General features: G+C 36.9%; 1 protein-coding gene and 1 long non-coding RNA gene across 28 annotated transcripts in view; one reads left to right on the forward strand and one right to left on the reverse strand.

Moving 5' to 3' along the window:
* Window positions 1–25,388, forward strand: part of CACNA1C (calcium voltage-gated channel subunit alpha1 C) — a 590,134-nt gene that overhangs the window by 488,555 nt on the left and 76,191 nt on the right. For 11 of the 27 annotated variants that reach the window (XM_039359892.1, XM_039359986.1, XM_039360172.1 and 8 more), the window contains 10 exons: window positions 1,203–1,262; window positions 1,403–1,462; window positions 7,073–7,179; window positions 11,611–11,698; window positions 12,596–12,703; window positions 16,876–16,928; window positions 17,033–17,179; window positions 17,563–17,764; window positions 18,528–18,686; window positions 20,170–20,280. In XM_039359892.1, the coding sequence (XP_039215826.1) occupies window positions 1,203–1,262; window positions 1,403–1,462; window positions 7,073–7,179; window positions 11,611–11,698; window positions 12,596–12,703; window positions 16,876–16,928; window positions 17,033–17,179; window positions 17,563–17,764; window positions 18,528–18,686; window positions 20,170–20,280 (1,095 nt within the window). The remainder of the gene's footprint in view (window positions 1–1,202; window positions 1,263–1,402; window positions 1,463–7,072; window positions 7,180–11,610; window positions 11,699–12,595; window positions 12,704–16,875; window positions 16,929–17,032; window positions 17,180–17,562; window positions 17,765–18,527; window positions 18,687–20,169; window positions 20,281–25,388) is intronic. The other 16 variants (XM_039360686.1, XM_039360850.1, XM_039362096.1 and 13 more) reach the window with 3 other exon arrangements.
* The window catches only part of LOC120316650, a 39,092-nt gene continuing 31,387 nt past the window's right edge, over window positions 17,684–25,388 (reverse strand). Inside the window, exon 3 of the long non-coding RNA XR_005559032.1 lies at window positions 17,684–17,792. This is a non-coding gene — a long non-coding RNA (uncharacterized LOC120316650). The remainder of the gene's footprint in view (window positions 17,793–25,388) is intronic.

Consider the following 25,388-nt stretch of genomic DNA (forward strand, 5'->3'; position numbering starts at 1 on the left):
TGTCTTGACCTGTATTGTTTAATTTTTGTAATGATGTAAAAATTATATTGACCAGCTATTAAATTTATTTATTGTACATTTACTGAATTCACAAAAATAGGGCCACTTCCAATCCTTTTTAAATAGAGTAATTAAGAACTATTGTTGTGAACTCAACAAAATAGCTCCAAAACTGCATTGTGCTATGCTAAACTGCGCATTAATCCGGTCATGTTTAATTGTGCTGGCATAGAATTTTGCTTATAAAGCTTAAAAGCTAGGAAGAAAGATCAATTGGGTGAAAACCCCTTTCTTCCGGCATTGTTTAACAACTTCACATATCTTTAAATATGTTCCATCCAATCAGCTTTTCATTTGTGAAATGATGAGTTTCTGTGCTTCCCTCAGAGACACTAAACCTATGAAGTTTAATCAGACTAATTATAAAGTTAAAAGGAACACAACATTGTATATTTGATATTATAGTGAACAACGTTCAGGGAACAGATCATTGAATAGCTAACCAAAATCTACTTTGGTATTTTGTTTACATATAATCAAATCTATCCCTATTTGAAGATCAGATAGAGCTACACTGCACTTTGCAGCCTAACCTTAATTATGGTAACCCCAGAGTAAATCTCACTGATTTCAGTGATAGTTATACTTAGGACCCCTTTTTTTAAAAAAAAAATAAATCTTAGCTTAGGTGTGGTTTTATAACAACATAGGATCATCCAATAAGTCTTAGGAAGCTTGGCTTTCAAAATGTGACTTTGTTTCCCTTGATAATAAAACAGAGTTAAATACATATAATAGTTTTTAAGAAGGAAGGAAGGAAGGAAGGAAGGAAGGAAGGAAGGAAGGAAGGAAGGAAGGAAGGAAGGAAGGAAGGAAGGAAGGAAACATTTTTCACCAGAGATCAAGTATATTTAATATTTTTGGCCAGGAATTTATGATATACCGCAAATATCTGCCGTTTGACAGAAATAGTACTTTACTTTCTCATGAATACACACATGACAAAAGAGTGAACAAAGAAAACTGTTATTTAAATGTCCTGCTTATAGCTTGATCGTTGCCTTCACTAAAAAATTACAGTCACTCCACCAACACAGGTCCTTAACGTAGCTATTCATTTTGACTTTATATTGTGATTTAGTTTTACAGTGTTCACTCACATACCTTCCTTCTCCCTATACCCATTCCCTTTTGTTTTACAGATTCTCTTTTATTTTGATATATTTTTTACTGTCATTTTCACCATTGAAATTGCCCTGAAGGTAAAGTCCCATTTCCTCTTCCATTAGCTTCTCACATGTAAGCCCACTAATTTTCTGCTGCTCTCTGTTGCTAACCCACACACCTGTTTGTGTTTTGGCCATGCTCTGTGATCACTAACCCAACTGTGCTTATTTTTCAGATCCTAGGCAATGCAGATTATGTCTTCACTAGTATCTTTACATTAGAAATTATTCTTAAGGTAACCAATATGAGCCTTATGTGCTCCCTCTTGCTTTCTGCTTTGTAATTTTGTACTGCTTCAAATCCCACGTGTTTTCTCTGTTAATGGGTGTCCTTTGTAGCTCAGATGTGATTGTGCATGCTTTTGAAACTAATCTATTGTAAATACTACAGTCTCATTTGTTAGTCCACTTGTTAGTCCTTGGTATATAGCAACCAAATTGTCCAGTAAGCTCAGGGAAGAATAAATGTCCTGAAACACCACATTTGTTCATTTCAGGAAGCAATACTCTTTGTGATAAGCTCTCCTAATGTCCTTATATGGCTCTAAATCTAAAACAAAACAAAATTAAAAAAAAACATATTATAACTTGTCATTATGAACTCAGGCAACCTGAGGTCTGACATGAGTCAGACTATTTAGAGTACAATCTCTATTTTATATATCTTGTAGTGCTAAATTGGCTTTAGGGAGCGGAATTTTCACCCAATAGACCAGGAAATCCTAGCAATTTGCTAATGTGAGCAAATACAATTGAAGCCAAGAATCCTTCAATATATGTGTAAAAAATGGAATCATATTAAATGTGGCCTACTGTGTTAAATTACAGTTGCCGAAATAGCCAATGCAGCACCCAACTATTGAAATAGGAGCAAACTTTAGCCATCTTGAAACTGCAAAAAAATGAAAAGACGGGTGAAATTATTAAAGCCCTATCAGACCATAGTATTAGTTGATAAATTATGTTACCTTGGTAGATTTTAGGATGTTTATAATGTTGGAGACTAAGTAGAAGAAAGTCTAGAAAGGAAACTCCTGACTGAATTTCTTCTAGCATACTATAACCAAAATTACAGCATCACCTTTTAACCTTTTGGTGTTGTTGATTCCAATCTGGATGAGAAATTTATGATCCAACATGACATCAAAGTCCAGAAAACTGAGTTAAGTAAGTAAGATAAACTGAGACAGATATCCTGTCAACACAGCCACTGAAGATTTCAGTATTGTTCTTCCATAATATTAACAGCATCAGAGTTTAAAAGATCATATTTCCTTCTATCTTGTAACTTTGCTCTCATATATGGAAGATACTCTGGTTTCTCTTCAGATCATATAAATCTTTCACCTTTTATTGGACAGCACAGATAGCTAGAGTAAGTGGTGTAGTTCAGAATTCCACATAGTAGATCCACTAAGGGCAATTCTTCTTTAGCTTTCACAGAATTACAATGTGCCCCAAATGCTACAAAACACTCCAATGTCGCCTTGTTCCCTGTTTATTTCTATCAATAATCTTCTCTTAGTTTAGAAAAAACTAGTCCTAACCAGGGACATTAAACCCGAGAGACAGAAGAAAAAGGGTGCTCTTGCTATCGCTCCATGGGTAAGACAACCTCATCTTAGTCCAAGCTTGTAGCATCGGTTGGTATTCCACAGTAGTTCCAACTGTGAAGATCTGTGTGATTCTATCTATGTGATTTCTCAAGAGAAATGTACATACCTTGCTCAATAGTAGCAACTGTGAGAGGGATCTTGGAGTCCTAGTGGTCAATCACCTAAATATGAGCCAGCAGTGTGCTGCAGCTGCCAAAAAGGCCAACACAGTGCTAGGCTGCATTAACAGAGGGATAGAATCAAGATCACGTGAAGTATTAATACCACTTTACAATGCCTTGGTAAGGCCACACTTGGAATACTGCATCCAGTTTTGGTCACCATGATGTAAAAAAAGATGCTGAGACTCTAGAAAGAGTACAGAGAAGAGCAACAAAGATGATTAGGGGACTGGAGGCTAAAACATGAGGAACGGTTGCTGGAATTGGGTATGTCTAGTTTAATGAAGAAAAGGACGAGGGGGGACATGATAGCAGTGTTCCAATATCTCAGGGGCTGCCACAAAGAAGAGGGAGTCAAGCTATTTTCCAAAGCACCTGAAGGCAGGACAAGAAGCAATGGATGGAAACTAATCAGGGAGAGAAGCAACCTAGAACTAAGGAGAAACTTCCTGACAGTTAGAACAATTAACCAGTGGAACAACCTGCCTCCAGAAGCAGTGAATGCTCCAACACTGAAAGTTTTTAAGAGGAGACTGGACAGCCATTTGTCTGAAATGGTATAGGGTTTCCTGCTTGAGCAGGGGATTGGACTAGATGACCTCCAAGGTCCCTTCCAACATTATTATTATTATTATTACTACTACTACTACTACTACTATGTGAAAGTGCATTGAAACGTTCACAGGAAGAATAGGAACAGAATAGAATAGAATAAAAATAAGCTCCCTCTCATTTTACAATTCTTATGGTTAGTCTTTGGCTGTCATTATGTTTAGAATACAGATAGTCCTAGACTTACAACAGTTCATTCGGTGACCACTCAAAATTATAAGAACATTGAAAAGTGACTTACGACCGTTTTTCACAGTTATGACTGCTGCAGCAGTGCCATGGTCCTATGATCAACATTCAGATGTTTTTTAATTGACTCATATATGACAGTTGCAGTATCCTAGGGTCATGTGATAACCTTTTGTGACCTTCTGACAAGCAAAGTCAATGGGGAAGCCAAATTTGCTTAACAATTGTGCTACTAACTTAACAAGTGCACTGATTCAATTAATGACTGGCAAGAAAGATTGAAAAATGGGGCAAAACTCACTTAACAACAACAAAAAAATTTTTGACTCAGTTGTGGTCATAAGTTGAGGTCTACCTGTCTCCATTGTTATTGTTAATATTGGAGCACTCAAGAATGCCTTTCAATATTACTTGGCAAAATGTTAACCTTTCCACCAGCCTACATAAAATTTATAACTATGTCCAAGTAATTTTCCCCTACACTTAAGAGACAGTCTAGATTAAGGTCAGAATTACAATTTCCTATGTTTGCTTTAAAGAAAAAAAGCTTAAATTTAAAACAAGCTGTCCTTCACACCAAAAAAGAAAAAAAAAAAGAGTTTGGCCAGAAAAAAAAATCACCAGCATTATCACCTTCCTGGGCCATCTAAGAAAACTCTCATTTTAAAAATAAACGATTTGAGTGGAAAAATCTAGGCTTCCTTTTAGTTAAATAGGAGAAAATAAATGGCCTGACTATACAATATCCTATCTGAAAAAAGCTAATCTGATTAATCATGAAATGTTCAATCAGAGCTGGTATAATTTGTGTTTGGTGCTTTTTTTAAAATGTCCTAAAAACAGAGAAAATCTTTGCAAAATAGATCTCTTTCCATCTCTCTCTTCCCGTCTGAAACTAAAGTTTGCTTCAGATTTCTTGGGTAAAGGATTGGACACGACCTGAACCTATTAATACCTTTTAATATGTGCAATGCTAATTGAGAATGCATCCAGGCTCTCTTAGAGCTTTGCCTTGTTTACTTTATAGAATGAGCTGTACACACAACACTAACGCTTAGTATGTTTTGTTTGATTTTGATTTGATTTTGACTCGGGGGAATCCGAAAATATGTAGGAACCAAGCTATTGTCTGAGTTTGGGGCCTTTGTTTCTGCCATCTTGTTAAAAAATAATCTTAGGAAAAATATGATTAAGTAAGTCTTTATATAATTACTTCTGGGCTTACTATATCACTTGATCCAATTCAGTAAATAATTAGGCACTATATCTAGAGAGCAAATCCCCATGATCTCTAAACATATATTTCTACATGGCATAAAATATGATAGTTTTAGTTTTTCTACTAATTTATGCCTAGCATTTAATACTCTTTTGGTATCCTGTTCTTCTCCATCACACATGCATGTTCATGTCAAAACCTATTGTACAAAAATATACAGTGCCTTTCAGACCCTCCATTTCCCAGTTGTGATTGACTTATTTATCTTTCAATGATATGGAGAATATTAAATGTTAGTTTCTACCGCTCAGATTTATGTGGATTTTTTTTTATCCAGGGGTGCCGTTGCTCTGATTCAAAAGCTGTAGTCTTAATGTCTTACTGTGTCACCAATAACTTTATAAAATGCAAGCTGAGTTGTTTGGAGTTCACACAACCTAAAGTTGCCACGGTTAAGAAACTCTGCTTTAAAACAGAAGTCCTGGCAGACACTTTAGCCAGTTGTTGCAGCAAATGCCCTTCCTTCCTCAATTAATTATATTATTTTCTATTGATTTCAACTTAAAGAGCAGTGCTTTTATATTCATTCTGAATTCTTTCCAATAGAAGATAATGTTTCCTAATGCCGTTTGATTTGGATGATATATAATGTCTCATTCTCTTTATAAAGACTAACAGAAAATTATAAGGTTTTTATGCAGTGAATTCTGGGTTGGCTGCAAGAATTGAAAATGCAACTATGGTTGTTTGTTCCTCATATTCCAATCAGTATTTTAAATTTAATAAATAAATAAAATAACTATACTTACTGTAAGACATTTTCAGGTCTGAAATTTTTATGGAGTCATGCTAAAATTCCATGTGCAGATAATGCTTTCCTTGAAATAGCTAGTTTTATCAGCCAAAAGAAACTTAATCAGATTGGCCACAGCTAATTATTTTTTAAACATTTCAAAATCAAATCACAGGATTAACATTTGTATTTTCTTGGTCTGTTAACTAAATGCAAAGCAAAGCGACAAAACAGTCAAGTTAGTTATTATTGTGGCACAGGAAATATGAAACAGAGAAAAATATTGTGTGCACTTAAGATCAAAGGTACTAAAAATAATAAAATGCCTGGGAAAAGGAATATTTTAGCACAATGTTCAAAAAAGCAGCAACATACAGTACGTGCCAAGTGTGTGTCTTTGGGGAATACATTTCACAAAGCCCCAAAGCCACTAACAGCCTCAGTTCACAAAAACTGTTGAAGTGTCCTTGAAAGTTCCTATGGAGAAGGCATTCCTTGAGATTCTAAGCCATTCAAAATAGTCCTAAGATTTTGAATTACAGAAAGTATTTCTTGGAAGAGAGTGTTGCTGGTAAAAATAATTCATGCAGAAACTGCTATGATCTAGTTAATATTACATTCAGATTTTACAAGTGATTGCAAATATTGATTTAGACATATGTACATGATCACTGATAATAAAAATCACATTTGGGGTTCTTCTTGCACAGACACCTAGATCCTTCATTTTGTAGAACCAATATAACAGGAAACTAAACTGCATTGATAAAAACCATGCCTGCTAGTAAGAAAGCAGCAGAGAAACATATAATCCTCAATTCAGTCTGAGAGATTAAGCAGGATGATGGCCCTTCTAAAAATTTAAATCTGGATCTGGTAGCACTTCTTCCTATTGAGATCATTAGACTAATTTTCATTAAAGGAGATTTATGAAAAAAAGTTTCCATTTAAATAATAATCATATGGGACAGTACATTTTACAAAATTCTAGAATGAATGTCACATTGAATGCTAACAAAAAGAGAAGTGTATTCCAAAGGCAATAATAAGCTGCAAACAGCCATTCCTTAGTTGGACCACATGCTACTATCAAGTTTTTCTAGCATATCCTTCTCTGAAAAACACATTTACTCCTCTTTGCCTTCTTCATGTGAAGCTTTGTGCTAAAATGTATAGAGATTTTCTCCTCTACCCTTCTTTTGCTTCCTCTGAAAATATTTCGCATTTTCTAACAGTAAAATCTTGATTGCCTATAGATGACTGCTTATGGGGCTTTCCTTCACAAAGGCTCCTTCTGCAGGAACTACTTCAACATCCTGGACCTGCTAGTGGTTAGCGTTTCTCTCATCTCCTTCGGGATCCAGTGAGTAAGCTATCGTATCTTTCCAACTATCATATGATACATGGATAGTAAGGAAGAGAGATGGATCAGCAGAAGGCAGGCACAATTGTTGCACAAGCTAAATGAAGGTTCTTCCTACAAATTGTGTCTATTGTTTTTTCTTCTGTGTGTGTGTGTGTGTGTGTGTGTGTGTGTGCACATTTCTGTGTGTGTAAGATCATCCTTTGCTCATGTTGAACTACCTTCAACTAGGAACTGTTTGTTTAGTCCAGGGGAAGGCAACCTTGGCTCTTTTATGACTCGTGGACTTCAACTCCCAGAATTCCTGAGCCAGCATAGCCAAGGTTGCCTACCCCTGGTTTAGTCGGTTTGCCTCCTTCCTTCATAGTCCTTTCTCTTTGTGCAAACTTTTGTAAAGAGTTAAAAGTAAGAAGGTAGGTTTCTAAAGCCTGGTTTTTAATTTCTGAATCTTCCACATAACTATTTCTACATGTCTGACTTTCATTCTCATTTCAAAATAATTGGGACTTTGTATATTTGTATGAAGAATAATTAAGAAGCCACAAGATGCTGTTTCTAGTTCAGACCAATACTGGATTTTAAATTGGTTTGTAAGCTATCATAAGAAAAAATTATATTCTGGAGATATGCAAGAGTCAAGTGGTTTTGGCACCTGACATAATCCAAGGAGCCAAGGTGTACTAAGTTATATATATTATAACATTATAGAAGAAACAAAAGAGGAGATAGTGGCCGCAGAAGCAAAAGGAACAAAGAACTTTGTTTCATTATTATGCATTTGACTTAGGTTGAAGCCTTGGTTGCAATAAGAATTAGGAGGAGGGACCTAAAGCATCGTAGGTTTTGAGAATAGATTTGAAGAAAACAGAAGCAGTGTTGTACAGGTGTTCTATAGAACAAATCCACACCAAGCACACACAGCGCCGGTGCCAAAGCACCGAGTAGTTTGAAATAGGAGAATTTTGCATGGCTGAGATTGATATAAAGTTGACAATTGTTTATGAGCAGGACAATATCAGGACGTTGGTGTGGTAGGATAAGAAATGCAAGACTAGGTTATGGAAAACTTTGAAAGCTAGACTAAGTCAACGTGGAGATTTAAAGAGGGTATTACTTGATCATAATGTTGAGAGAAGTGAATTATTTGGTCAGCAGTGTGCCAGGCAAACATTAGGGAGCTAAAAAAGGAAAAAGAGGATGTCACATGTTTTGCCACGGAGGCAGAAAGGGTATGAAAGTCTGGACAGTGAAGATAAAAAGAATATAAGCAAATTGTGAAACATGGATTCCTAATTTAGAGAAGAATATATGGTTTATAGTGAAATCAAAAACTTCAGTAATGACTCATAACTAATTCATGAAGCTAGTATAACTTTTTTTCAAGTTCTCACAGTCTGAAAACTTGTCAGGCTGCTGTAGTAAATAGAAAGAAAGAAGAGTTCAGCCTCCTTCAAAGAATACAGAGCTCTCAAAGCAAGATTCTTCAGCCCGTTAGTCTACCTTATCCAGTTGTTCAGAGTTTCTTTGCCACTGGCCAGGAAGGATGGGGTTCCGTCTGTGCTGGGGTTTGTGTTTAACAGAGCCAAGTTGTACGTTGGAAAAAGTCTTTCAGAGACTAAATTACTGGAGAACTGACCTCTTCTGAATTAGCAATTTGGTGAAATGCTTCTGAAAGTCCTTATCTTAAAATCCCTTGTGATGATTACTGCATGGCACCCTGTTTGCATTATGTCTGCTGTTCATTTGGCAGATTGACTTGTCATTCTTTCCTCTTGGTCAATGTGATATTTTTATACAACTTAATACACCTGTCACTAACAGCTCCCTCCCCTTTAGCATCTTAGTATACAGCATCTCAGCTATAATAGAATGTAGTAAAAAGACTCTATGAACAGAATGCATGTATATATTTAGAACAGTGGTTCTCAACCTTTTTATACCGGTGACCCCGGTCATAAGCACGCGGCGCGCATGCGCAGTGCCGCCCCCTGTGCGGCGTGGCACACATGCACGGCGTGCATGCGTGGTGCCGCCCCCTGTGCGGCGTGGCGCACATGCGTGGTGCCACCCCCTGCGCCGGCTGAGGCATAGCCGGCAAGGGGCGGCGGCAGGCAGGCCCAGACGCTCCCGGGCGGCCGCAGCAGCGGCGGTGCAGGGCGACCATTGGCTGGGCCACCAGCTGGCCCAGCCCAAGGCAGGTAAGGCACCTGCCGGGCCCCATGCGCGCCAGCAACCCTCCCTGCACCCACCGGCCTTCCACCCCCCACCCCCGGCCCTCTTTTACTTACTTTTTAGTTGCTCAACAGGGAGGGAAGCTCTGCAGACTGTTCCCCTTGCAGCACCGTTTGCAGACTGGGGCTTTTGGCAGGCTCAGCAGGGCAGAGACAGCCCTGGACAATTCCTATTGGCTTTTGAGAGCCAATAGAATTAGACTCTGTTCAAGAGAGTCTATTCTATTGGCTTTCGAAAGCCAATAGAATAAGAGGGAGTAGCACAGCTAAGGAAAAGGGGAAAAAATGGCAGAAAAAATGGCGGATCGCGTTGTTTGGCGACCCCCATGAAATGGTCGTTTGACCCCAAATGGGATCGCGACCCACAGGTTGAGAACTGCTGATTTAGAATAATATACATACTATACTAATATACCTCAATACCTGGGAAGATCCTGGAAAAGATAATCAAACAACGAATCAACGAGCACCTAGAGGCAAACAAAGTCATTACTAAAAGCCAACATGGGTTTGTCAAAAATAGATCATGCCAGACAAATCTTATTGCATTCTTTGACCAAGTGACAAAATTAGTGGATCAGAGGATGCTGTGGACATAATTTACTTGGACTTCAGTAAGGCATTTGATAAAGTAGATCACAACCTACTACTTGATAAGATAGAAAAATGTGGGGTAGACAGAATCACCACCAGATGGATCCGTAGCTGGCTGACCGGCCGTACTCAGCGAGTGGTCCTCAATGGAACTGCATCTATATGGAGGGAAGTGTGTAGTGGGGTGCCCCAGGGCTCTGTTCTGGGCCCAGTGCTCTTCAACATCTTCATCAACGATTTGGATGAAGGGATAGATGGGGAACTCATCAAATTTGCAGACGACACCAAGCTGGCAGGAATAGCCAACACTCCAGAAGACAGGCTTAAGATACAGAAGGATCTGGACAGACTTGAACACTGGGCACTAACTAACAAAATGAAATTCAATGGTGAAAAAAGCAAGGTTCTACATTTAGGCAAGAAAAACCAAATGCACAAGTACAGCATAGGTGGCACCATGCTCAATAGTAGTAACTGTGAGAGGGACCTCGGAGTCCTAGTAGACAATCACCTAAATATGAGCCAGCAGTGTGCTGCAGCTGCCAAAAAGGCCAACACAGTGCTAGGCTGCATTAACAGAGGGATAGAATCAAGATCACGTGAAGTATTAATACCACTCTACAATGCCTTGGTAAGGCCACACTTGGAATACTGCATCCAGTTTTGGTCACCACGATGTAAAAAAGATGTTGAGACTCTAGAAAGAGTACAGAGAAGAGCAACAAAGATGATTAGGGGACTGGAGGCTAAAACATATAAGGAACGGTTGCTAGAATTGGGTATGTCTAGTTTAACGAAGAGAAGGACAAGGGGGGACATGATAGCAGTATTCCAATATCTCAGGGGCTGCCATAAAGAAGAGGGAATCAAGCTATTTTCCAAAGCACCTGAAGGCAGGACAAGAAGCAACGGGTGGAAACTTATCAAGGAGAGAAGCAACCTAGAACTAAGGAGAAACTTCCTGACAGTGAGAACAATTAATCAGTGGAACAGCCTGCCTCCAGAAGCAGTAAATGCTCCAACACTGGAAGTTTTTAAGAAGAGACTGGACAGCCATTTGTCCGAAATGGTGTAGGGTTTCCTGCCTGAGCAGGGGGTTGGAATAGATGACCTCCAAGGTCCCTTCCAACTTTACTATTATTATTATTATTATTACTTTTAAAACAAAACCTCAAAACCTAACGGGCATGCAGTGGTAAAAAAAAATAAAATCTCTGCTGCCAGACCAATAAACCTTTTATTAATAAGGTATTACAATAAAATTATATATAAATGATTAAGTTGAAGACATTCTAAATAAGTGCAACATTTTCCTATGAAAAAATTAAATATACTTTTAAATAATTTAAAGATGCCAATACATATTGCCAGCTTTATATTACAGTTTTAAGCAATTCAGTAGAAACGTTCCAGGAAAAGATATATGAATCTTTTACAAATCTTCTTTCATATACCTTAAACATTTTATTTGAAAGCATATGAACTGGTAAACATAATATAAAATTCTCTTTCTGTGCTCAATCATATCTATTTCACTACATAATTTTCAGCTGATAGATAACTCCTAGAATGATAGTAAATCCTGATCTTCAATGTTCTTCTCTAGGTCCAGCGCAATCAATGTAGTAAAGATATTACGTGTCTTGAGAGTCCTCAGACCGCTGCGGGCAATCAACAGAGCAAAGGGTTTAAAGGTAGAAAACTCTTACCAGTTCATGAACAATCAAATGTTCTCTCGCTTTATGTTACTTCTCTGAATGAATCAACTTGGGGTCTCTTCCAGTGCTAGGCAGTGATTCAATCTATCTGCTTTGTTCGGATAGGCAGGATTCCTTGTTAACAGTGAGTGATTTTTTTTTCTGTCTTCAAGGTAATAGTGCCCACAAGTGTACAATTCTATTTATCTTGCTATATATAAATGATTGTCATTCATTTTTATGGCAAAAGATCTTGTCTTTTTTTTCTGTGATAATATTGGACTGGGCAGAGCCTTGGGAACTGGTATTAAATTATTTGACTTGGGCAGGAAATTTCTTTGTGTTATAATGATCTATATTTGTATTTATTTATCAAATTTCTACACCACCCATCTCACTTAAGTGACTCTGGATGGTTTACAAAGAATGTGAAAGGCAATTCTGAGCAAAGTATAGCATACGCCTGGGTATGCTACATGATGCTACAGATTTTCTCTAATACTGTCCCATTCAAAAATGTGCAGTACAGCTTAAGGGTGGCCATTTGTTATCTAAACAAAGGTAACATACCCATTTAAGTTATAGATTCTCTTCCCCCCAAAATCACTACTTTAGGAGATTCTGTTATTTAGCCTTTTCACTGTGGATACAAATGGTAAAAAGCTGATAAAGCTTTTAGAAAGTGAACAGTCTATTGTGAAACATTTATGACTTAATGATGCTCTTGCTCCTTTCTGATTATAAAATCACAGTCTAAATAGCCTGTGGATTTTTGCTTGCTAAGTGGTACTGCACAGAGGTATAAGATGCCTAAGTGACAAGAATATTAGTACTTAAAACAACTCAAAAGTGAAAAAAATTCAACTTGTTTTTATTTCTGATTTTTATTTGCAGCATGTGGTTCAATGCGTATTTGTAGCTATACGGACCATAGGGAATATTGTGATCGTGACCACCTTGTTGCAGTTCATGTTTGCCTGCATTGGAGTTCAGTTGTTCAAGGTAAGTGTTACAGGACTTGTTCCTCGCTTTTTCATTGAAAGTTGAAAAAATGACAATCCAATAGAAATGTTTGGAAGAGTTTGGGAGAAAAAGAAAAGAAAAACTGTCTGGCGCTCTACATTTTCTAGAACGATCATCACAAAACAAAGTAACTGACTTGCTTAATTTGAGAGAGCTACTGGGCACTTTAGTTCATAATGTACATTAAGGGAGTAACTAATGGTGTTTAACCTTTGAACTAGTATGTTCACTATCAATGTAGTTCTCTGCAAAAATAGTCCCAAATACTACTTGTATGTGATTTGGGGCTTTGTGTCACATTTGATGATAATTTAAGGGAAGAATTTATGTTTGCAGCTGGATGGATGTGGGAACCTTCTCTGAATTTTGTTGAATAGTGAAGATGAGCAGAATCAGCCCAGCTGTTCTCTCAGTGCATTCAGTGCACAGATGAATGAACATTTCCTGAAGCTAGGGATAATTCCAGAAACTGGACAGTCCACCATATGGATCTCATCAACCTACATAGTTAATCAGGTGTACACACCGGGCAGATATTAATATTGTGGCTGTTATTGAAAGTAATTGGAATATGGGTTTGCAAAAAGTGGAAGCTTTTACTAGCAGTGATCTGCCTTCAGTGTATTTTCTATCTGAAAACTACTTTTGCAGTATCAGCAATAATGATACACGTGAAGTATGAAAACCTAGAACGTTTCAATTTGCTTCATAAGATCTTAGATTAAGAATTCGTTTCATTATATGAATAATAATTCATATAATACCGTATAGTGCTATAGTGTGCTCCAGTTTTCAGAGTACACTAAACACTTTCCCTAACATAGAGAATTTCTATGACTTCTCTGTTTCTTCCAAAGTCTCCTTTGTTTAATGTTCTAATACAAATATACCATTTTATACTAAGTCAATGATATTGTTCCTTAGGGTGTAATATATGATTTTTATCCTTACTATAATCATAATTACAGGTAGTCCTTGACTTGACTGATCACTTTGTTTAGTGATCAGTCGAAGTTACAGTGGTATTGTAAAAAGTTTTCACACTTAACGACCGTTGCAGCATCCCCATGTCATGTGATCAAAATTCAGGCACTTGGCAACTGGCATGTATTCAAGATAGCTGCACTGTCTGGGGTCATGTGATCACCATTTTTTTCACCTTCCCAGCCACAGTTGGGATTTATAAGCCAAAGAAATTAAGCATATAAAATATGAAAAAGCAAAGAAAATTTAGCTAAATTTAATGTACATAAAAACCATTAAAGTATCTGCATCTTTTCACACCCTTTTATCATTGCAAACACTGTCTTTTGCTATTTAAGCTTTTAATCTTGTTCTTTTTGAGGATCACATCAGCTCCTTCAAATCACAACTTTCTTAGACTTCATGCCCATTCGGATAAAGGGGAAATCCTCAGTATATTTATATAATGCACATGTCAAATCAAGTTGACATTTTGGTGGATTTGCACATTTGAAATAATTTGTAAAATGGCTGGAAACCTATTTTGTTGATGACTAATCTTTCTTCGATTCAGACTTCTGTTAAAATCATATACTTAAACATTAAACATAACTTTTTAATAGAAGTAACTGTATGATAAAATACTTATTCCTTTTTTTTAAGTTTTATTAATTTTTAAGAATTACAATCTTTAGAGATTAGTAAACAACATGTTGTCCAGGTTCACATATTTAACATTGACTTCTTCAATATAAATCCATTCAATACTGCACAATCCAATATTTTTTCCCTGATCCTCCTTTCTTCCCCATATTTTTTCCATTTTCCCCTCATTAAACAATTTTTGGTACTATTGATGTATATAAAGTTAGATATAAACATCTTCATCATATTTTACTTATCTTATACAAATAACAATAATATCAATTCATAAATCAATATCCTGTTTTTCGTGCTCTTGTTAAAGTTTGATTTCCCATCAATATTAAAAGTATCTTTATCAGTTATGATTTTCTCAATATTAATTACATTTATATAGCTAAATATTTTATTCATACCAATCCTCCTTTTATTTTCATATTTCCCATATCCAAAGAAGAAAAATAAAAATGCTATTTTAATTCTAAATCATATTTTTCATTATAAAGGATTAATTATATCTAAAGGTCATCCGTTCTTTTAATCATATTCAAACAAGTATTTAAACATATGATGCCCCCTCTAATAAGTCAAATCTTCTATTTTTTTAAATTTAACTTGCTTTCTTTCTTTGCCAAGTAGCTTTCCAAGCCAAAGCAATTAAATCGCCCAGGAATTCTCTTTTTATTTTTATGAAAATTGCTTGGCATGAGGAAGACAATTTAGGTAGGGTATTTTTTGGAGGGGGGGAATTCCAAACATTTATGTTCCTTAAGCAATTCTCATCTTCTCCCTCAATTCTTCCCCTTATCTTTTGTCTCCCAAATTATAACATTTCCCTGGCAGCTCTATGTTCCATTCCCCAAAATCATCTTCCTGGTCATCAAGTGCATCTTGCAGATTTAAAGGGTAAAGGGTCTTTTGCATTTTCATTGTTATGGGTAAGTCTTGCAGTATTTTATTTGTGTGTGGTAGTTTATATTTTCCTTCTTTCATCTCTTTCATCTCTTCTAGATCCATTTCCTCTGCTTCATCTTCTGACCTCTGGTTTATTTGTTTATACTTTGTAGTCATTGTCTGGGAACTTCGTAGTTGTAGATTAAATTTGGAGATTTGCTCATTTATATTATCTAAATTATTTTTAGTCTCATTATGGTTTCTTTTTATGTCCTCTTTGTATGCAACAATTGTTTGGTGAATTAGTTGCAGCATAGACTATATTTCCTTCTGAAAGATGGTTGTTTTTTCTTGAGGCATCTTTCCTGGAGATCCTCTAATATTACCAGTCTCAGTAAAAGTAAAACAAAATTTCCTCTAGCTTTCTGGTCTTATATATAGCCTTTATAATCCAATAGATTCCAAAATACAGGTCCAGTCCCCAAAACAATATTTTATAGTGATCCTTTGTCTCAGGCATCCAAAAATTGTCAATCAGGCAAGGTTGTAATCCACAATGTTCAAAGTGTTCAAAATGTTCAACTTCCCTGAAAACAGCTCAAGTCTCTCCCAGACAGGCATAGCCCAAAGTCAAATTTTCCTTCTCTCCCACTAGCTCTTGAGATTAAAAGTCCAAGCTCAGTAGGTGTTTATAGTCCAAGAAGGTCAGGGTGATAAGTATACCAAAATCTTTTCCTTTATTGCCAGCTGTTCTCCCAAGCTAGGAGTCACCAAGCAGCCAGAAAGCAAGTTATAGTGCTGTACACAAATCTACCACTAGATGTCATTCAAAGTTCATTTTCCACTCTTAAGACAAAGGATTGATTTCTTTCTCACCTCAGTGTTTTGTTTTGTTTTTGTTTTTTCCAAAGAGAAAATCTTAACAATTATCTCAGTTCTCGAATTTATCAAAACTGTAGCTTTATGTTACTGTCACTTCAGTATTGTATATATCCCCTTTAAAATTAAAACACCGCTTCCGTTCACATTCAGAGGTTTTTAGCTTCATGGGAGCCTTTCCCAGGAAATTCAGTTGTAAAATAGTAAAGAAAGGATCAATATTCTTACCCGGTTCCAAACATGCTGTTTACGATGTGCTAATTGGTGCTTTTGTTCTTTGGTTGTCAGCAGCTAATGGCTGGCCACAGGAATGTAGCCAGTCTTTCCCCTGCTGGTTTGGAAGATTTTCTCAGATCGAACAAAAAGACTGCCGTCTCTTCGTGATCAGCGAGATACCTCTCCTCTGCATCGCCTCTTTGGGGCAACTTTAGGCCCTTTTTAGGGTAGGGCGAAATTGGGAGCAGAAGGCTGAGCCCTGCCTTCCTGTGTCCATTCCGCCATGACGCAAAACTGGAAGTCCGATAAAATACTTATTACTATCCCAGTTTGACTTTAACTGTGTTGTATGTGTGTGGCCTTGAATGAAATCTTATAAGCCAAGATCCATACAAAATGCAGTAAGGCTAGCAATATAATTCAAGCTGATAAAACTTTAAACAACAATAGATGAAGAGAGGACAAAGCATATTTTTTTCTTTGTGAGGCAGTAATGTAAGCATAACTCTGTATTCTGCTCTATAATTAAATTATTCTTCTCTTTCATCCTTCTCCAGGGCAAACTGTACAGCTGCACTGATAGCTCCAAACAAACAGAAGCAGAATGCAAGTGAGTTCATGATTGTCTGACCTCTCTTCCATGTCAACTGCTGTCAGGGAATTTTCTTTTGTGTCTATTTTCCCCAATTCCCCTTACTTTCCTTCTCCTCATAGGGGCAATTTTATCACTTACAAGGATGGAGTGGTGTCTCAACCAATAATTCAGTCCCGAAACTGGGAGAATAGCAAATTTGATTTTGACAATGTCCTCACCGCTATGATGGCCCTTTTCACTGTTTCAACCTTTGAAGGCTGGCCAGAGTGAGTATATAAGGCAATATTTCTTCATATTTTATGGATCCAAAATAAGTTGCCTTTTTCAGCGTTTAAATGGACATGTTAAACTTGACTCGTCAGTCAGTACTTCAGTGTGTTATCATATGCTAACTCACTACCTGTTTCAATAGTTCTTTAGAAAATGCTGTTTTATTTCATTTTACTGTCTCATTTCTGACATAGTCATAAGACTGAATATCTAGAAATCTGGAAACTTTCAAATGGCACAGTTAGAAGGCCATTTTCTTGTGCTTTCAGCTGAGCTCTACAGTAAGCTCAGAAAGGATCTCTAAAGAAGCCTGCCAATTAGGTTATCTGAAAGTATTTACTTTCTATTTCCTTTCCCCCCCCCCGCGCTTTGTTTCCAGACTGCTGTATCGATCTATCGATTCCCATATGGAAGATGTGGGGCCCATCTATAACCACAGGGTGGAGATCTCAATTTTCTTCATTATTTATATCATCATCATTGCTTTCTTCATGATGAACATCTTTGTTGGTTTCGTCATTGTCACATTTCAAGAGCAAGGAGAACAGGAATATAAGAACTGTGAGCTTGACAAGAACCAGGTAATTCCATGATGTGGCTCTTAAAATCCTGCAAGATACAATTCAAATATCCAACTAAATATTTATTATTACAACGTGAGGGTGGTAGGCCTGCTGAAAAACATTACCCACCCATGAACTATTAGAATATTTCATTATCTTCATTGAAAAATAAAAGAAAGATACAGGGCTAGTCATGATAAAACAAGCATCACAATGGAAGCTCCTCTCCTGTTATATGTACATTATGACATTGCTTGCATAATAATGTAAATTACATCATGAAATAAAACTTGGATTCTGCAGAGACCTCTTGGAAGATCGCAAGTCTGTGTTCCTGTTGCAATGATATATTTTGGAATCTTTGTGTCATATTTTGATACACATTAACAGACCAGTACTACTGAGATCAGTGGTTTATTCCAAAGTAAATAATTACAATATTGCAATATACAAAGTTATTAGGTTTAATAAGATTTTAAGACTGCAACTTGTAGAATTTCCAGTCATCAAAGATCATATTGGATGGAATTCTCAAAATTACATGAACTTTCATGAAGTACAATTGCTCTACCAGCTGTTTCTCACAAAATGGTCTGTACTAGACAAAACTTTGGACCAAAACAATGGGTTGGTCATTAAGACTTACCATTAGAAAATGATTTTTCCTAAAGCAAGAATTTTTATAATAAATATTTCTGACCAAGCTAAACAATCATATACTTGTAGAATTTATTTTTCTTGTTACAGATGGATCATCTAACCTACTGCTTTCTCTTAATAGCGTCAATGTGTAGAATATGCTCTGAAGGCCCGGCCCCTGCGAAGATATATCCCCAAAAACCAGTACCAATATAAAGTATGGTATGTGGTGAACTCCACCTATTTTGAATACCTGATGTTCATCCTCATCTTGCTGAACACCATCTGCCTGGCCATGCAGGTAAGTGGGAAGTTAAAAAATACCAGGACTGTGCAGAGCTTCAGAAATAATTTAAATAATTTAAAACAAATGTATCTTCACCTGGTTAACTACTGCGGCTGCCATGTCATTTCAGGAAATGCATTGTTTGCTTTAAACAGCTGAAGTCAAGTGCAATGTCTTTATCCCATGTATTCAGAAACACTTTTTTGGAATAGAATTCAGTGCAGTATACAGCCCAAGAAAGCCTTACAATATCATAGCTAATTCATAGCAATATTCATGATCTAGAAATTGCACAGTTCCTGTAGTATCTTTAATTACCAAGGGAAAAGAAGTACATTATTAAAACCAAGAATTTTCTACTGTGAGAGAACTAAAATTATCTGAAAGTATGAATTTGTCCCATTCTACAAAAGCAGATTAAATTGTATCAACTGCATGCCTTTTTTTAAAGCAAGTGTATTTCCTAAGTGCAACATACGGAAACTATAAAAATTTTAATTTTTTATTTAAATTGTGTATATATACATACACATACACACACATAGTCACATTTTTTTTACAATAATTGTAAAGTGAGTCACTATGTTGTAAGCAAATCATGGGGTCGTCATATGGTTATTAAATGAATCCAGTATATCCAGTGGCCATTTTTTGCCGTTTTTCAGTCAGAAAACAACAGCAAAAAAAGTTACAAATCGCAGTAACGTGACCACAGAATGTGACAACCAATGGTAAATGCGATCTGGTTGCCAAATGCCTAAAAAGCAATCATGTGATTGGGGAAGCAGCAGTCATAACTTTGAGGACAGGTCACAAGTATAACACAGGTAGTCCTCTACATATGACTGTAATGGAGCCTGTCCATTACAGTCATATATTGTGATAGTCATAAAACGGGTTGGTCATATAATACCAACCTGTTTTTGTTTTTTGTGGCAGTCATTAAGCAAACCCAACGGTCGTAAAGTGAATGCTATAGCTATTAAGCAAACTAATAGTTTGCTATGCATGTGTTTTGCTAAAAACCAGAAGTAAAACCATCATGAAAGTCATGTGACCACAACACACTGCAAATGGCCATAAATGTTGCCAAGTGCCCTAAGTTTGGACACATGGCTGTGAAGGAAGCCTAATGTTGCAACTACAGACCCATTTTTTAGGTCTGCCATAACTTTGAATGGTCACTAAGCAGCCAATTGTAAGTCAAACACTGCCCACTCTGAGGATATGGTCTTTTTTTAAAATTAGATATAGATTAAAGTCACATTATCATATTTCAACTGGATAACCCATAATATTGTGTTAGAAAACTATGTTCTCCATATCATAGCTGGTTTTGAAATGAAATACATTTTTAATGGTTAATTCATTAAATTATAAAGAAATCGGTAGGAAAAAAGTGGAGTAGAAGTGGGAAGAGAGAACTGGTAAAAGGAGAAAACAATCCACTTTTCACAATGCAAATTGAAATAATTAATTGTTGGGGATTTATTTTCAGCACTATGGTCAAAGTATCCTCTTCAAACAAGCAATGAACATCCTCAACATGCTGTTCACTGGCCTTTTCACCGTTGAGATGGTTCTGAAGTTAATTGCCTTCAAACCCAAGGTATGTTGTCACTCAAAGTTTCTCTCTGTGCATCTATGGGTCAAAAAGCAGACTGGAGGAGATAAAAAGGTAATAAAGTCAGTTTTATCTCCCATACTCCTCCACAATCTAAAGGAAATGGTCTTGAGCAGTTGTTGCCTAGTCTGGAATCTCAATCTGTGCTTGGAATAGCCTTCCATTTTTAAATTGAGTATACAGACAGAATCATACCTTTTAAAAATACAGCATTTCTATGATTCTTCAGAATATATAGGCTGTAAAATGTCGTGCACCCCAATGGACATCCATAGGAACACGAGAATTGTCTCAGCACCAACTTGTAACTACTAATTTGAGGGCATAACTAGGATATTTGCTCCTGGGGCTGAAAAATGATCTCTGAACGAAGCCTTTTCATCTCCTTTTGAAAAGGAAAGTTAAAGAAGACTGCTGTGATGTAAGCAGAGCACTTGACCAAAGAGATAAGAGTCAGGAAGTTGCAACAGGAAGGCTTGTGTGTTTCAGAAAAGAGGGTTGGAATAAAAAGATAAAGATAACAGCTGTGATAGGATGGTGGAGAAGGAAAAAGTGGCAACTTCTCCCATAAAGAGGAGGCAGGAAGAAAAGAGAAAGTTTTCATCAAGTACGATGTTAGGTTTATTGATGAAGTTGGGAAAGGAAAGCGAGGAGAGGTTTTCTACTTATTCAGCAATGCTGGGAGTCCAGGCCACACCAGAGAAGGCTGGTGGCTGAAGGGATGAAACCTACCCTACTTGCCCAAAAATAGGGCCCAGTGGAGGAAAAAGCAAGAATATTCTTCACTTAGCCATTAGCAATAAGGCATTGAGAAGGTTGCCTGGAAAAACTGCTCAGTGGATACAGCACCTAACCTCCAACCCCGCCCTCCCTCTATTTCTAAACTTGCCCCCAAATGCCTGACTTGGAGACTGCAATTGAGTCAGTAAGGAAAATGGTCTTGCTTTGTCTACTCCCTGTATCCTCCTTCTCCTCCAGAACAAAGAGGAAACAAAGCAGTATACAATAGCTGAGTAGGAGAGAAATGTTCCTTCCAACTGTCTCATCACAAACTCTTAGAAGTACATATTCATCTGGAACCAGTACCTAGCCTTAAAAAAAAAGCTGTACTGCTAAAATAAATAAAACATTGTGGTAATTATTTTGTGAATTGTAGCCACAATAATTCCCCATGGTCCACGTGTATCCATGAGCCCAAAAGATTGAAAAGCAGCCCCTAATATACAGAATGTACTAAAAAAAAAAAATCTGGCAATTTATTATATACATTACATTAAATGTTTGAATTAGTTGCCATTTTCTTGTAAATACTTCCTTAGTCATCTGGTGCATGACCTTTGAATACTTCTAAATACTATAACATTTCTCTGGGGGGAAAAGTAATATTCTGATTGGCTTGGGAGCCTGACTATTGATACACCCTGTATATCTTTCATTGCTTTTAATTCGTAACGAGACAAACTTTGAGGCAGAAGGCTAGTATAAAATGAGTACAAACTCCACACAGTTTAAATGGTCTTCTAACAAACAGTCCTCGTTTAGTGACCATAACTGGAACCAGCAACTGGGTCATTAAATAAAGTGATCGCTAAGTGAAATTATGACTGTACTTATTATCTTCCTTCAGCTTTCCTTTTCTCCATAGACGTCCGATGGTTCTAAATGTGGGGACTGGTCACTAAGTTCCTTTTTCATCACTGCCATAACTGTAAACAGTCGCTAAATGAGGCAGTTGCTAAACAAGGACTACACGTAATATGAAATGTTGCAAAATATAAAAACTGAATTTTCTATAGGTTATTTGTATAATGCTTTTTAACACATAAGTGTTTAAAAGTGCTATGCTGTGGTAATTAATCCACTTCCCAAACACTTCTATGACTCATTTTCTAGTCTATTTTACATCTGCAGCATGATAAAATTATCCTTAAACTTGTAAGTAAAAGCTAGTTGAGTCTCATTGAATTTCTACTAATAGTTATTTTAGCTTTGTTGTAGCAGGCAAGGGTTTTTAGACAGCATGAACTTTAAGATAAATAGTACTTTCAAATTATAGAGCCTATATGTATGTGTGTGTGTGTGTGTGCGCGCGCGCACACACACACACAATCACACACATGTCTCCGAACTGTCTGTAACTAAACCCTCCCTCCCCCCCAAAATCTTGAAAATCTCAGTTTTCAGCAGTTTTAGAAAAGACAAATTCGGTTTAAATATAAAAACTATTGAAAATAAAACTCCCATTGTAACTTCCATATAACATGGGATAGTATGTTCATATCTAGGACACTGTGTGCAGCTGTTCATTTAAAAAAATATAAAGTTGCGAAAAATGCAGATGAGGACAAGCAGAATTATCAGGAAGTTTGAAAACCTAATCTACAAACAAAATCCAGAATATTTGGAACGCTCTAATTTGGAAAAATGAGACAGGATTAAAATGTATAAAATTGTGGATGGCATGGAGAACAGGGAAGAATTTATCTTCCATTTTTAAAACACTATAGGAGAAACATCAGTCCATGAAACTAGTTGGAAAGAGATTTAAAATGAAGGAAAGCACTTCTTCACACAGCACATAAACAACCTATGGAATTATTGTAAGAAAACATTGTGACAGCTACTAACTTGGATGGCTTTAAAAGTGGACTGGATAAACGGATGGAGAACAAGTTTTGCAAGGGCAATTTGCTCAAAGTTGGAGCCAGCATGGCTCCAGATATCACTTGCAATAAACAGTGCCAGGAATGGGATACTGTCTCCATCTGCTTAGAAGCGCAAAGAGTATCTGTTTGGCCATAATGAAACAAAATGCTGGACCAAGCTGGACCTTGGCTTGATCTAGGACAGGAGTATCAAACTGCCGGCCCATGGGCCGGACACATCATCCGGGAGCTGTGCCCACCCCATTGCCAGCAATGGCAAAACCGTCCTGATACGTTGCGTGACATCGTGAGTTTGACATGTCTGATCTAGGAAATCCATTCTTATATTCTTAAGTCTGTTCTTATGTTCAGTATTTTTTCTACAAAGCAAAGCTGCTCTTTCTAGCTATTTTGCTCAATGGCAGTTAGAGTAAAGTGATGCACATTACATCAATAACTATTCTAATAAGCCAGTTGCCAAGCATCCGAATGTAAATCATGTGACCATGGGGATGCTGCAACAGTCGTAAGTGTGAAAACTGGTCATAAGTAACTTTTTTTCAGTGCTGTTGTAACTTTGAACGGTCACTAAATGAATGGTTGTAAGACAAGGACTACCTACACTACACCAAGATTTAGTTATTCCTCGCCAAACTAAATATCAATACAATGCATAGGAAGACATTATACAGGTAGTCCTCGACTTACAACCACAATTGAGCCCAAAATTTCTGTTGCTAAGTGAGACATTTGTGTAGTGAGTTTTGCCCCATTTTATGATCTTTCTTCCCACAGTTCTTAAGTGAATCACTTTAGTGGTTAAGTTAGTAACATGGTTATAAAGTAAATCTGACTTCCCCATTGACTTTTCTTGTCAAAAGGTCGCAAAAGCTGATCACATGACTTCAATTGTCATAAATATGAGCCAGTTGCCAGGCATCCGAATGTTAATAACATAACCATGTGGGTGCTGCAATGGTCATAATTGTGAAAAACACTTTTTTCAGTACCATTGTAACTTTGAATGGTCACTAATTGAATGGTTGTAAGTCAAGGACTACTGCAATTCCATCCCATCTGTTTATAGTTTATTGGATGCTTACTGTTCCAATGAACTTTTATCTGCAATTTCAAGAACTCCCATAAACAAGAAACATTGCAATAAGAAGAGACTTTAGCTTTGAAACATCCACAGAGCATGAACAGATTAAACTCTCCTCGCACTTCCCACAGTTATAATAATAAAGGAAGACAGAAAGACAACAATATAAATGACATTACAGAACCCATGAAAATGGAAATATTACAAATATGCTTTGTAACTTTGAAGTGGGCTTAGCAATAGGACTGTTCTTTGAAGGAAATTATTCAGAAAACATATGAAACACCTTTTGTCAAGCCCTTAAAACAGTCACATCTTTCCCCAATCTTATATGCAGGCACAGCCAGCAACAAGAACAGGAGCTAGAAAAAGATGTATTCCATGAATTCCAGTGGGCCTCTTTCATAGGATTTATAAAATCCCAATAAGCAATTTGTAAAAATATAGGCAGATTTTTCTGTTCCTTTTCTAATGATCTTACAAATTTTCATTTGCCTTTTCACAGCAGCCATAACTCAACCAGGTTTCATTAATACTTCCTCTTTTATACCTAAGTGCTTTTCTTTGGTAAGAAAAATCTAGCAATGGTAATGTAATGGATAATGTAAGTTATTCAGTTAGTCTTGTTGAATATTCCTCAATACTGGTTGGCTGTAGAGTTTAGATACTAAAATTGTTATACTGTAAAGCTTCTTTTGGAATAAATAGCAAGGAATTGTCATTCAGGCAGTATTAAAAACTTATTTCCTATAGTCATTGAACTTTGGATCTATATGTTTGGCTTGCCCATACTACACATAGCTTGATGCTGCTAGACTGCACTTTCACTCTACTTGGACAGACCTCACAGTGATCTAGTTGCGATGTACACATGAGACTTGTATATCCAAAGCTGAACCACTATCAGAACTTGCTCTCACTTTGCTACAAATGCATCAAAGAGAACAAAACCTTGAGTAAGTTCTGAGAGTATTCCAGCTTCCCCTACATAAGCCCAATGATTTGTATATGCACAGCTAGATTGCTACAAGAACTCACTCCTCCTCTGCCTGGAAAAGCTGTCTGTTGTCTAAGCAGAAGACATACCAAAATGATTACATTAGAGGCTGATACAAACTCATTGATTTTGGGGGTTCACAGCACTATGGTGTTTAAGAACCCCTGTGCTACAGATCTGTGTGCAACTTGGGGGTCTTTCTGGATGCTTAGCTTCTGCCTGAGACGCAAGTAGCAGCTGTGGTCAGGGAAGGCCATTGCATAGGCTCAGGTTGAACCCTTTCCTAGACCAAGAGGCCCTCCTCATAGTCATTCACGCCTCATGATTGGGCTACTGCAATGGATGTTCA

The sequence above is a fragment of the Crotalus tigris genome, unplaced genomic scaffold (assembly GCF_016545835.1).
Source record: "Crotalus tigris isolate CLP2741 ecotype Arizona unplaced genomic scaffold, ASM1654583v1 scf7180000017541.2806704, whole genome shotgun sequence".
In the NCBI taxonomy this organism is placed as follows: Eukaryota; Metazoa; Chordata; class Lepidosauria; order Squamata; family Viperidae; genus Crotalus; species Crotalus tigris.